This window comes from Ochotona princeps, chromosome 15 (assembly GCF_030435755.1).
Source record: "Ochotona princeps isolate mOchPri1 chromosome 15, mOchPri1.hap1, whole genome shotgun sequence".
NCBI lineage: Eukaryota > Metazoa > Chordata > Mammalia > Lagomorpha > Ochotonidae > Ochotona > Ochotona princeps.
Genome location: NC_080846.1, coordinates 34,144,907 through 34,159,403, shown reverse-complemented (window position 1 = coordinate 34,159,403; position 14,497 = coordinate 34,144,907). Strand labels below are relative to the sequence as shown.

General features: G+C 41.8%; 1 protein-coding gene across 4 annotated transcripts in view; it reads right to left on the bottom strand.

Moving 5' to 3' along the window:
- ACSS3 (acyl-CoA synthetase short chain family member 3) overlaps positions 1-14,497 on the bottom strand; it is a 168,204-nt gene that overhangs the window by 125,193 nt on the left and 28,514 nt on the right. For all 4 annotated transcript variants that reach the window (XM_058673280.1, XM_058673278.1, XM_058673279.1 and 1 more), the window contains one exon: positions 262-406. In XM_058673280.1, coding sequence (XP_058529263.1) covers positions 262-393 — 132 coding nt within the window. In that variant the 5' untranslated portion in view covers positions 394-406. The remainder of the gene's footprint in view (positions 1-261; positions 407-14,497) is intronic.

Below are 14,497 nucleotides of genomic sequence, written 5' to 3'. Positions count from 1 at the left end.
TGATGAACACGTGCATGGAAACCACAGGATTTAGTCATGCTCATGAGACTTAGTTACATTTTTCTGTAACAAGAGTATCTTTCAGTACTATGAAATGCAAAAACAAGCCTAAGATGCTTACCCATCATATTTATTTCCCATATACAATAAAAGCATGGTAGCATAACAAGGCATTTAGAGAACTGGAATCTATATAATGAAAATACTTTCTATTCAAGTAATTTTCATATGACTTCCAAGATAGAAAACTTCTGATATTACCTGCTCCAGGACTTCTTTATAGGTAATATCTGCTTTCGTGTTTGTAACAGGACTGTCATAGATGATAGCAATCTTGTCCCCTTCACCATTTTCAATGTGACGGTCAATGGCATTGTAGCAAATGTTAAGCATTCCTTCCACAAACCTAGAAAATATTGGAAAGTCAAAAATAATAGTTTCTAAAGTAGAGTTGCTTAACCAAGTTATTATACTTCTAGTTTGACAGAACTGTCCTTAAAACAGTATTCCCAGTGGATGTTATGATAGCTAACAATGGCTGCAAAATAAACACTTAAGATACAAGGTACACATTTTTTAAATAAATGCATGTAAGTATTTTGATATCCACTAGAAAAAATACACCTCACACTTTAAGCAGGCAACTTCATGGAATTTATTCCTTGAGATGAAACTAGAGTAAAGAGCAAAATAATCTATTTTACATGGATGCAATGAATCACACGCAAGTGTAGAAAAGAGGCATTTGAGATGAGGAAAGGGTAAATGGTAGATGCATGAATGAAATGTTGGTATAGGCTGCAAACTTACCAGAAAATTCAGTTCTTCCTTAAGAGAGCTGTACATATCTTTGTTTCAATTAAATGTGACTTTCAACTACATAAAGGGTAAGTCCCTTTTTGCATGTCTGCATTGCTTTACAATGTGAATAAAGAATGGGCATGTGGGGGCTGCAGGAGAGAACGTCTTGCTCGGATCCCGATCCCAGCCAACATGTGCTCATGCTGAGCTGGGCTCGGGCCCACCTGGGTTCAGGGGCTGCTTCCTTTCTGGTGAGTACACCAAGGGGGGGGGTCTCTGGGACTGGGTGGGTCCGGGGTCACCCACCACCCTCATTGGGCAGTGGACGGGATTGGGGTGGGGGCAACCTTGGGCCTGTGGGTTTAAACTTCAGCAGCCAGGAGGCTGCTGTGGGCTGCAGGAGAGAGCGTCTTGCTCGGATCCTGATCCCAGCCAACATGTGCTCATGCTGAGCTGGGCTTGGGTGGCCAGTGCGCCAATTGGCGGCATGCTGTGCCTGCCGGCTGCCCGGCCAGGGAGCTCTGGGGTAATGGATGTCCGAATCGCTGCTTGGATAGCTCTAGGCTGACCCCACTGTTTCTGGGATCTGAGTCAACGCTAAAGATTTCCAATGCAGTAACTCTTCCTTTGAAGAACTTCTAATAACTTAATAATGCTGAGCTTTGAACACCTATCATGGAAAAGATAAGCTCTGGCTTGTCTAGCAGGATATTGTTTTGCCTGACATGATGATGGTTCAGGAGACTGGTCATATTAGGCTGGGCCATAATATAAACTAGCACTGTAGAACCTTATCCTGGGGTGGATTCTGCGCAAGATGTGTGGGCCACACCCTGTAGAAAGTTTAGCCCCACTGGTAAACCTAAAAGTTTGGGTGGTTATGGACTAAGCTAGGTGTGACCAAGGAGCCTGCCATCAATCACAGGCAAAGGGACCCGCCACAGACTGGACTGGGCAAGGCAGCAGCACACAAATGTGCATCCTGAATAGGTTGTGGGGTGGGCCGGGCTGCAACATTCACCAGCTCATACAAGGCCAAATGGGAGGCCAGAGTACACCGGGCACTGGCCTAAAACCCAATGGCATGTATGTAAACTGGGTCTGGGAGTGGATCAAGTGGAGGAACTTGGGAAGCTCCCCTGGCGAGTCATAGCTCTCACTGGTGAACACGTCATCCAGATCTGGGGGTCGGACAAGCAGGGCATAGTAGCTCCAAAATGTGTAAATTGGTAATGGAACGGAATGTACTGGGCAGGACTGAGCAAACCTTCGCCTACAAGCAAAACTAGAAACCAGCATGGAGCACAGGTCATACCGAGCTAGGCTCTTGCACCTACTGGTCCTCAGAGCAACCACGGGCAGGTGTACGATTTACTGCTAGGAACAGGCCCAATCAGGGAGGTAAGGGGACACCCTAACTGGGTTGAGGTTCCCACCAAGCGGTGCATGTGCTGGAATGGGGGCTGAGTTCTATCTAGGAAACAGTTGTAGTCACCCGAGGCACTAGTGTGGGCTGGGATTGGATGCACCAGTCCGGTTCAGATCCCAAGACCCTCTGGTGTCATGGAGAACCAGGGTAGATGTGGGACTGACTAGGCTGGGTCTCAATCCCCTACTGAGCCATGTGTGAGCTGTATGTGGGTACGGACGAGCCATGGCCGGGCTGAAACATCCAACAACAAGAACCAGAATGGGGTGAAAGCCAGCCAGGTTAAGCCACTGTTCCTGCTAGGACAAAAGGTGAACTGAGTAGGGATGGCTCAAGAACCCCCTGGCATGTGCAAAATCTGGCATTGGGAGGGGTTCTGATGGAGGAGCCTGGGCAACTCCTCTGGCAGGACACAGTCCCTGCAGGTAAGCACAAGAAGCATGACAGGAAACAGCCCAGAATAGACCATGGAAAGTTTCCCACTGGCACACATTCGGCATGGGTCAGGAGCAGACCAGGCTGAATCAGTTCATGTCATACACTGGCAAATCTGATCACCAGATCAGAGTGTGGGATGAGCCGGGTTTGGTCGCAACAAAACAAGTACACATTATGGAATGCCAGGGCATGGTTGCCTGTACTAGATATGAATGCAGCACCCAACCAGCACACGTGAGATCCAGAAAGGGAGGGGCAGAACTGGCAGGGGGATTAAGGGGCTGGTCTCCTCGCTGGTCCCCTACTCCCACTGGAGAGCGTGGGCTGGGATAGAGACAGACCAGACTAAGCAAGGCTACAACACCTGTGCGATGCATGTGGACTAGATCAGGGAAAAGTCAGGCTGGGCTGATTATTCTGCGGGTGCAAGCATAAATTAGAGTGGGTGAGGGATGTTTGGGCATAGCCGCAGCATCAGCTGGCAGAAGCTGGCACTGGGGACTAATTCTGTCAAGTCAAATCACAGAACCACCTAAAGAGTGCATAAACCGGGACAGAGAGACCTGGGAGGGAAAAATTGGGTTCCCCCTTCTTGGGTCACTATTCCCGTGGGAGGGCATGAAAACTAGGATGGGGGCTGGGATGGCTAGATAGAGAGGCACTCAACAACATCCATGAGGGCTGGATGGTTGAGTTGGTTAGATAGAACTAAGCTTTAATACCCATTGACAAGTACCAGAGCCAAATGGGATGGGGGACAGACTGGTCTTCTGCTACACATACTGGCAAACCAGGGTAGGGGGCTGGCCTGGTGGGGGTTATTGTGGGTCACCCCGACTAGGCTGCAGCTCCCACTGGTTGAGGTAACGGCCGAACCAGAATGGACTGCAATACCCATTGGTTCCAGTGCAACTCGGGACCGAAAACAGAACCAACCCAGCAATTGCAACCACCAGCTGATCGGGGTGATGGACTGTGCCGGGCCCTGTGCTTGCTAGAACATACAAGAAACTAGTCTGGGAATACCTCAAAGTTTCTTTGGAGATCTCCCCAATCGAACTGCTGGACTCAGAACTCTAACCAAGAAAAGACAGAAGACAGAACAGGTCAATCATTTATCTCAGCTATATGTTGGCAGCGAAATATGGGGCAAACGGAGACTTTATGATGGACCATATCAATCAGTGGACAACCTCATCGAGCGAAACTGGCAGCGATTCACAACTGGAGAACTATTAAAACCACTTGAGCAAATATCTCAGAGCATGCCCCACATCCGGGACTTGGGGTGGGTGGGAAAACGGGTGGGGCTTCTCCCTCAATATCCCCCTTTACCTCAGATACATGATGGAAACAATATGGACATAATAGTATTACCCACTTCCCTATACCCCCGAACCTTTTTTTTTGTTCTTTAACCGTAATTAACTTTGTAGATTGCCAACAACAATAAAATAGATTAAAAAAAAAAAAGAATTGGCATGCACATAAAAATGTTAGTTTAAGATCTGCAACTCAGTATTTATTCCTTGCTTGATGAAATGCCTTTGAAAATACAGGCATCATATAGACACATGCAGATACTTCAAGAAATTGCAGCTATATTGGGCCCACGGCGTGGCCTAGCAGCTAAAGTCCTCGCCTTGAACACCCCGGGATGATCCCATATGGGCGCCGGTTCTAATCCCGGCTGCTCCACTTCCCATACAGCTCTCTGCTTGTGGCCTGGGAAAGCAGTTGAGGACGGCCCAAAGCTTTGGGACCCTGCACCCACGTGGGAGACCCGGAAGAGGTTCCAGGTTCCCGGCATCAGATTGGCGCGCACCGGCCCGTTGCGGCTCACTTGGGGAGTGAAACATCGGATGGAAGATCTTCCTTCTGTCTCTCCTCCTCTCTGTATATCCGGCTTTCCAATAATAATAAATCTTAAAAAAAATAAAAAGAAAATGCAGCTATATTTTTCTTCAAAGGCATTTTGCATTGGCCACTTTACATAGAGGGGATTTAAATAAAATGAGCAGCTTGAAAAAGTCCATTTCTCCCAACCTCAGCGTACCCAAATGAAAACAATGCAAATTAACAAAAAAAAAAATGAAACCAAGAATGTCCTGTTAAATAGCTTTCCAATATTTCCAATATTTTAGTGCCACTTTCAGGTCATCACTCAAAGAGACTTGTGTGAAATGAAGCAGCAAATTCAAAGGACCAAAAGATAAAGGCAATGCATTAAGAAATAATTGATACAGAAGCCAGCAGGAGGAAAGATTCAAGACTGAATGACCCTATCCACTGCTAACACTGAATCCAACGACCTACAACATAGTGCAAGACATAATTAATGCAATGATTATGAACTTGCAAATGCAATGGATTTGGTGTTTCTTCAAAAATTTCACTTCCTTCCCTTTCCCTATATTCCACAAGTGGAGAATTTCTTGATTTGAGACTCATTCACACTCTAGTACTGGATGGACTAACACTGTGTCAACAGACATAATGCGAACAGAGGCTTAGGACTCATGTGCATAACTGGGCTTGCCCTTTCTGCCCCTCTACCTCCCTCCCTTCTCCAGGAAAAAAGCTTCCCAGACATAATTTGCCATCTCAGCATGAAACCCAGGATGAGTATCTATATTTACAAGAAGATCAAAAGAAACAAGACTACTACACTGGCCAGACATATCCTACACTTCCAGTCATGTCCACCCAAACCAGTTAACCCCAGCAGAATCTGCAGACACATGAAGGTAAATAACTGCTTTATCTTGTGTATACTTTTTGTAATATATCATGAAGCTGTACTACTATGACCGTAAGTAACAGACACCAAGAACACAGTTTGCTTAACATTCTATTATAGATTTTAAAAAATCTTTACTTATATTTATTTTTAATGTTTTTTATATATTTGAGAAGGATGTATGTCCAGGTGACCCACTGATGAGGATGGGGAGAGTTGAGTTGCGGAGATGTAGAGGAAGGAGGCTGGGGCATCACCCAGACACTTGCTGCCAAAGCTTGGCCTGGAGAGTTCTCAAATCTGTTACAAGGCACTCAACATCCTCTGCTGGCCTAGATGAGCTGGCCATCATGTTGTTTGTGTGCATCAGGGCATGCTGTCCACTGCATGCACATCAGCAACGGAGGAGGCCCAGTCCCAATACATGCACTCCAAGGTTGGGCCACATGTTCTGTGATTTTTCCCTCCAGCCAAAATTTGAGTCTAATATTCCAATTAGGAAGTCCCCTAAAGAAAACTCACCTAGGGTGACCCCAGACCAGACTCTTGCATGCACTAGCTACTGTAGGGTCCAGTTCAGTCTATCACCAGCATCAGCCCATGTACATACCAGTAAATGCAGTTGCCTGGTCAGATCTGCCTTCAGCACCAGCACCCACACAAACCAAAAGGTGCAATAGCATAGACTAATCCAGTCACCCAGAAATTCAGCCCTTAGAAGCATCAGCGGGAACTTCAGCCTAGTTGGGGAGACCTAGTAGTGCCCACAATTCCTCCACTAGGCCCACTCCCAACCCTGGATCTGGCACTTGCCAGGGAGTTCTGTAGACCAGCCTAACAAGATTTGAACCCAGTCCTGGAATTTTCCAGCAGATGCTGTTGAAAAGCTGGGCTAACCAATGCTTATTCTTGTTCTTGAATGTGCCAGTGAACACAGTGGCTTAGCCTAGCCCAACCCTCTCCGAAACTCAACTCTTGTGCAGACGGTGTTGTAGCCTTGTTCAGCTTAGTCTGTCAGCAGTCTCAGCTCCCATGCTCACCAGTGGGAGCAATGGCCTAGCAGGGGAGTCCCTGAAGTCCCCTATCAGGCCTGCCCCTAAGCCTGGGTCTTAGGTGCTACAGCCTGGTTCTACCTGGCCTACCCTCAGTCTTAGCTTATGCTGACAAGTTCTGCAGCCTAGTCCAGCATGGCCAGCCCCTAATCCTGGCTCTCATGTGAACTGGCATGTTTTGTGGTCCAAACCAACGCAGCCTGCACCCTGTCCTGGTTCTTACACGTGCCAGTGAGTGCTGCAGACGGGCCCATCCCAGCCTAGCCCAACCCACATGAATGCCAGTGGATACTGCAGTCCCCAGCTCTGGCTTTCATGCTCACCAGCAGAAACTCCAACCTAATAGGGGTGTTCAGGAAAGATGTTCTTTATGATTTTTCTGAACACACACACACACATTTATTCTGGGGCCAACATTGTGGTATAGAGGGTTAACCAGCTACCTGGGACTCCAGCATCCCATATGGGCTCCACTTAAGTCTCACTTGCTCCACTTTCCATCCAGGTTCCTGCTAATGCAACTGTGAAACATGCAGAAGACAGCCCAAGTGCTTGGAATCCTGCAGCCACATGGAGAACCTGGAAAGTTTTGAGCTCCTACCATTTATTGTGAAAAAATCCATTCAGGCTACAAGGACTATATATTTTCTAGAATATTTCTTGATCTTACCATTATCCTCTTTTTTCATTTATCTACAAATTATACTCTTGTAGCCTTTGGATTCGACATTGAAATATGTTCATGATAATTCACAAAAGAAGGTCCCTTAATCACGATTCTTGGAGAATTCACCTTATCATTACCAATCATCTTTGTCATCCTCATCTTTGGCTGTAAACCACACCTCATGCTACATGCATTTCTTTGTTGTACTACGTGCTTGCCCTGGGTGATCTCTATGCTCCAACAATTTCCATGTCCACATTTATCTGAAGCACTAATCTCTTTTCTGAGCTCCATACTTGTAGCCAAGAGTCTGATGAACACCTCTATTTGAAAAGACTCGTATGTCCAAAATTGTAGTCATTTCTCCTTTTGTATTTCAAGGAATCATGTTGTAAGCAGTGGCTTGAACTAGACAACCAAAGGCAAATTTTTGGCGCCCACTTTCCATATCCAATCAGTTGCACATACCACATCTACCTTTACTGTCCCTGCAATCTCACTGATCACCCGATATTTTCAAAGACCATATCCTAACCATTCTTACTGAAAACACGAAAACTACATCCTCTCAAGCCAAGTCCCTTCACCAGTAAAAACATCTTCGTGTAAATATTATATCTATTGGTCAATACAGGTCCTTCGAATTCAGGATAAAAACAATTTTAGATAACAAAAACTCATTCACCTACACATCACTCATCCAACTTCACACACTACGGGGATAACTGAACTACAAAATGTACTGTTCCGACTTCAGTTTATAGCGACCATCCCTCATCTCTACCACTCACCTGCTCTCAAGCAGCACTGAAGTCCTGAATTCGTGTCTTTATCATATCATGCTATAGTAACAATTGTTCATCTTATGTTCTTGCTTACACTGCAATCTACTTGAGTAGGTCTGGGTCATATTCTCCTTGTAGACTCAGGATTTCACTTTAGCATTTGCCATATTAGGCAATAGATGAATGAATGAATGAAAACACTAGCAAATGTTCAAAACCCATTGGATTTTTAGCTAGATAGAGTAACCAGAGAACTCATTTTAACATCGGAAGAATGGTGGAAACATAAGAATAAGGCCCAGGGCATATATGGTGAGGAATAAATCAATGCCTGAAACTTAATCCTTTAAACATGTACATTGATCTAGTCGGAAGAATCATTTATTTGCTCATTGATAGTTTTTTTCTTCCACTATCATATGCACTAATTCATTCCTCTATTATAATGCTAAGCCTGTTCTCTGGAGTTTTCTTTTCTGTTATATTTTTCCAGTTGGTTTTTCTTCATGCTTTATTTTTTTCAATGAGAACTTTTTTTCTGGGACTTAAAAATGGGTCTTTCAAGTATTTCATAATTGCTTATTGAAGTATTTTTATAGGGATACTTGAAAATTCTTGGCAGACAGGTCCAATGCCTATTTCATCTCAGTGCTGGCATCTATTGATTGTTTTCTCAGTGCAGGCTCTGGAGCTTACTTAAAGGTCTTATTTTTCGGTTTTACGCTGAGCTAGCGGGCAGGAAGACAACTCATTACAGGGATAAATCTAAGTTTCAGTTTATCACTAGTCTTCTTTATTTAATCTCTACAGTCAGAGAGCATCTCATTATGGATGGTCTGGGAGGAGGCTTGGGCTTCCACTAACTTTCACAGCATCCTGGGTGAGAAGGGATGAGGGATGGGGGATACTTCATCATGGCTCTCCATCTTCCACCTTCCTCATCAGAATGGAAATTCTGACTCTGACCTGTGACATGAACTTTCCTGATATTACCAGAAGCAAAACAAAATGTGGGGCGATGTTCAGGGTGCTTTGCTACAACCTGGCAAGAGTAGAAGTGCACTGGTCTTACGGGTTTTCATTATGAGAATGTTACTGGGGCCACAGGACTCTTTTTTTTCCTGCAGTATTTGGCTGGATTCAGAGTTCTGAGACATGCTATGCTGTTCCTTTCTTCCTCTGCCACAAACAGAAGGTGGTTTTTTTTGCGGGTTTTCTTTGTTTGCCATTTCTGTTTCGATCAGAGTTTTCAGTCTGCACTGCTTGATGTTTCTAGATAGCCAAAGAACATAGTATCTACTCTGAGACACACAAGGCAAAAAGATCCAGAGGGCTTGCTGCATGTATCACTCCTTATGTCCCAAAACTCCCAGTTGGCAGACCACGTCTTTACCTTTGAATTTTCCCTTGTGCATCTGATAAAATCTTTCCTTCTTTTTTTACTGCATTTAGCAGAATGAGTCTCCATTCCTACCCCTAATGCAAAAAATTCTAATTGACACTGGATCTTGACTTGATGTGATATATACTGATTCAGTTCATCAAAATATAACCTACAAGGCCAATGCTATTAACTTTGTGTTACACACAAGAAGACTGACACAGTGGCAAAAAGGGCCAAGCCACCATCAACAGCAATGTCAGCATCCCATGAGTGCAGATCTGAGGCCCGAATACTGCCCCTCCATCTCCCTGTTGATGTGCCTGAGAAAGCATCACAGATGGCCAGACACTCTGGCTCTGCACCTGAGACGCTTGGATGAAGCTCCAGGCTTTTGGCTTCAGCCTGGCCCAGTTCCAGCCACTGTGGCCATTTTGGGGCTGATCCAGTGGATGGATGGAACATCTTTTTGTTCCTCTAGCTCTCCTCTTCTAACTCTCATCTTTCTTGTGTGTATATATACATATATACACACACACACACACACACATATACATTCTTTTCTGATATATATACATATATATTAGAAAATAATGTAATAAACCTAACACACTTCTTAACATTTGACTCAATGACTTTACAATTGTTTCTATACCCACTATTGTTTCAGACTATTGTAAAAAAAAAAAAAAGGTTTATAACTTGTTCAATTCAGCCTCTCAAACCAAGCCCATAAACATTACATAGCAAAATTCACATGATCAATATGCATTAAGAAGTTTTGACATTCTTCCAATTGCTTCCAACTTGTAGTCAGCTCGGCTTTGTAATTATTAATATCATAAAGTTGCCTGTGCTATTAGGAGCATCCTTCATTTTTTTTTTAATTTAAATATACCATTTAAAGCAGGCAGTAGAAAGCCCAAACAGGAGAAAGGCTTTGCAGGTAATAAGCAGAACTTACATAAGAGATAACAAATTAGTACAGTTCTAGAGGCAGTTGCAGATAATGATACACTGATATAAATTGGCTAAACCAAGAGATTACTTTACAGTGGATGACTGACCCAAATAATTTGCCAGGGACATTCCAGCTCACAGATTTGATTTTAATACTATGAGAAAATTCTTATTTCAAGTCAAACCATTTCAGTAAAGGTCAACTGAATACCTTGTAAATGCTGTCTCTCCAAGTTTCTTTCTATACTAATGGGCAGGTTTTACATGGTTTCCCAAGATTATAAAATAATGCTGCTACAGAAAAGAAAATATACTTTTGGGATTTTTTTGTCCTATGTTCTCACAACTTGTAACTATTACTAATGTTTAGATAAGTTAAACATTTTGTCTCTATATGTAGGTTTACATTACAAGCATTTTCCAAGGGCCTTACATTCTCAAAAATCATGCTTAATGATGGCATAATTTTTTTATTCAACAGCTGTTAGGTAATAAAGCTAATCTCACATTATTGCCAATTGCCTTTCACAACATTGTCATTATGTTATATGATCATAGAATGTTTCTTACAGAGAAATGTCAGCCACATTTATTTTATCACATTTGCAGGTTTGATTCCAGGAAATCAAACATGTATATAAACAGGCACATTACAGTTATGTAATCAAATTGTTTTCTGGAAATACTGAATAAATTTACATTCCCATTAGCATTACTGGAATGACTATTTATACACCCCTAAACATTTTTAATATTCTGATTTGAAAAATGAATAATAGTTTTTTTAAGCTTTGTACTTTGCTACTAATATAAAGCAGAATGTTTTAATAATTTCTAAAAGTTCTTCATCTGTATTGAATTTATGGTTTGATATAACTACAAATTATTTTCTCAGTTTATGCACTAATTTTAATTGCATTTCCTTAGTTACTTTAAGTCTATGCATGCTCATTCAGCTTGTTTTCTTCTACAATTTGTAATTTATACTGTTCTCTTCTGATGTAATCTTCATACTGATTATTTAAATGGTCCAATAATGTATGCATACATATGAAATCTACATGTAGTATCTGATATATACTACACATAATAAAAATTAAACTACAAATGAGAGATGCAAATACAGGTATGTCTGCTTTTATCAACTGGCAATTTTCCAAACTTAATTTTTTGACTAATCTTTAGTTTCTTAATTCATTTGCAATACTCCAATTTTCCAGAAGTATTAGCATCTAATATAGACCAGATTCGTCACAGTTACAGACTTTCTGGATTTAACGATAGCAATGTTCTGAGTAGAATGTCATGAACAGTTCTCCCTGTTAACTCAGCTCTCTGCCATGATGAAGACTTCTTCCTTATCCATCTCCATAAAAAATTACCTCCAAAGAAAAGCCAAAAAATTCTGAATGTACCATATTCTGTTCCAGAAATAGAAATACTATATATAAAATGAAACTGAATTGACTGCAATTATGGGATAACAGAGGTGCCACCAACAGTTTTGGACAATGGCAAATTTCTGTATACAAGAAATAAGAGCAAAAGAATCACTATATTTAGAAGCTGTGGCAAACATGGTGGGTCTATGTATTGATATAGAAATTCATATTTTATATCTCAATTTTGAAGAGAAAAGGAAAAAAGTAGAAAAATGTATACAACTGAAACATAGAACAATCCGCATTCATAAGGAAATTGTAATCCCTAATCAGGTAATAAGAATGTTCACCAAAAAAGCTCAAAATTATGAAACAAATCGCAGATCAGAGGCAGGCAGGAATAAAGAAGGGAATGTGGATGTTCAGATGAATTAAGATTTAAACCATACACAGCCCTCATCTACTCATATACCGCTTACCTACACACATACCACACACACACATACACTCACAAAGACATCAAACCAAGTTTCACTGGCCTAAATTGTAACTTTCTGAGATGGGGGACTTTCTGCATGAAGGGATCATGAAGATTTAACACCCATAGGACGAAAGGACTATATCCATTTAACTTCTATGAGGCCCGGAAACCCTGTTCACCACTGTCTCTCATAAATCTTCCCCTTCCTCCTGTAACTACACAAAAAACTCTAGCCACTAAAATCTTCTCTCATTGACCAAGAAACAAAGCTCCTAACTCACATGCTGAAATATATTTTATTCTGTTACCTGCATCTTGACATACAGATGAATATACTCACGTGTACATACATACACAGGTAGATGACAGAAAGGAAGACAATGAAAAAGCAGAATATGGAAAGAACATATTTGAACATATAAAAAGAACAGCTTTATTTTCCACTTCAGTAAAGTATTTATTTAATTTTTTATGATGTTTACATAGCTGAGATGGATGCATACCCATATGGACCACTGATGGGGGTGTCAAGGAATGGGGAAAAAGCAGATGAGAATTTTTTCCAATTCTTTTTCTACCTCTATCTGGGGCTAGGGGAAGCGATTCGGCAACAAAATTTGAAGGATTTATTTATTTCTATTGGAAAGGCAGATTTATAGAGAGAAAGATCTTTCATCTACTGGTTCACTCTCCAAATGGCTGCAACAGCTCTTGCTGAGCTGATCCAAATCCAGGAGCTTCTTCTGGGTTTCCAAATAGGTTGGAGGGGTTACTGCTTTTCTATACCATCTGCAGTGAGCCAGTTGGGAAGTGGTGCAGCCAGGACACAAACTGGTGCCCATACAGGATCCCAAGGTCTGAAGACGAAGAACTAGCCAGTTGAGTATGGCACCAGCCACTTCAGTAATATTTCAGGCATATCTATAAATCAATACCAAAATACACTAGGCAAAAACCTCTACAGGATGTCAATTCTAAATGGGCAAAAAAACCTTAAAATGATGGCCAAGCTTAGAGCAATCAATGAGCTATACATACAAGTAATAACATGATTGCATTTCCTAAGGGACATACCGTGTTAGTCAGAATAAGGAGAAACCTGTAATTGTACTATTGATGACCAAATAAGCTAAGAAATACCATTAAATCTTTAAAATAAGACATTATACAAATCAATGTCCAAAATGAATCATTGATTTAGCCAAAGCAAGCTGCTCTCTGTTTACGTGTCATGTACAAGCACAGAATGGAACATGAACATGTAGGAAATAGTAATAGTGGTAAATGTACTTTCAGTTTTCCACAAACCTTCTGAAATATTGCAGGATGAAGGCTTAGATTGTAAAAACAAAATGCTAGAACTCCAATCTGAGACAAGTCATCATTAGCTCTAAATTTACATGTGCAGATAACTTTTACAATCTATAAAAGATTTCAGATAGCCAACAACATGAAACTTACTCTTTACAAAGACGACACAATGATCATTTACCAGAGATTCATTCCTGAGAAGTGTACCAATATCATTTTACAGATAAGGAGACAGGAAAACTCTCCATGGTGTACCCTAGGGTCACACGACACACGCAAAATTCTAAGACCAGATGCTGGGTACTTGGGCTCTGGTATCAACCATTATTCTATGTTGATGGAATAATATGACAGAATTCTACACTTCCTCCTAAGAGCATAATTTTTAAAGACATTTCACTGACCACTTGTGTATGTGAGTTACAAAAGCATAGTTGTGTACACTAGGTAAAATACATTGAGCAGGTTGCAGGTGGAAAATGACTACTTTGAGGCACTTTTTTTGGCAGTAATGAAGCTGTAGCACTATCAAGAATGGGAAGGTGGAAAGAATTTTAGCAATGCTACAGACTGCAAAGGGAAAATTCTAGAGAAAAGCCAGAGTTAAGTAGAAAGCAGATACCAAAGAAATCAAGGTTTTGGGGGACTGGTATTCAGTGTATGCCTTAAGGTTCTACTTGGGATGCCAGCAACCCATAACTGAGTTTCCATCTTTGAGTGCCAGCTCCAATTCCAATCTGGGCTTCTGTTAAAACACGTTCTGCAAGGCCGTAGATGTTTCAGGCACTTGAATCTTTGCTATCCACATGGGAAACAAAAACTGAGTTCCTGGGTCCTGGTTTCAGCCTACTGCAGATCCTCAAACTGTTGGATGTACTTGGGGAATGAACCAGTGGATTGAAGAGCACTCTCGCATCCATTTACTCATTCATTCTCTCACTCTCTGCCACTCCCTCCCTCTTTCAAATTAAGCATCTAAAAAATGTCATCAGAACAGAGCAGTACTTGGTTGTCTATACATATGATCTATGTGGCTGGGTACTTTTGCTCTTACGCAGAAGAACTGGTTG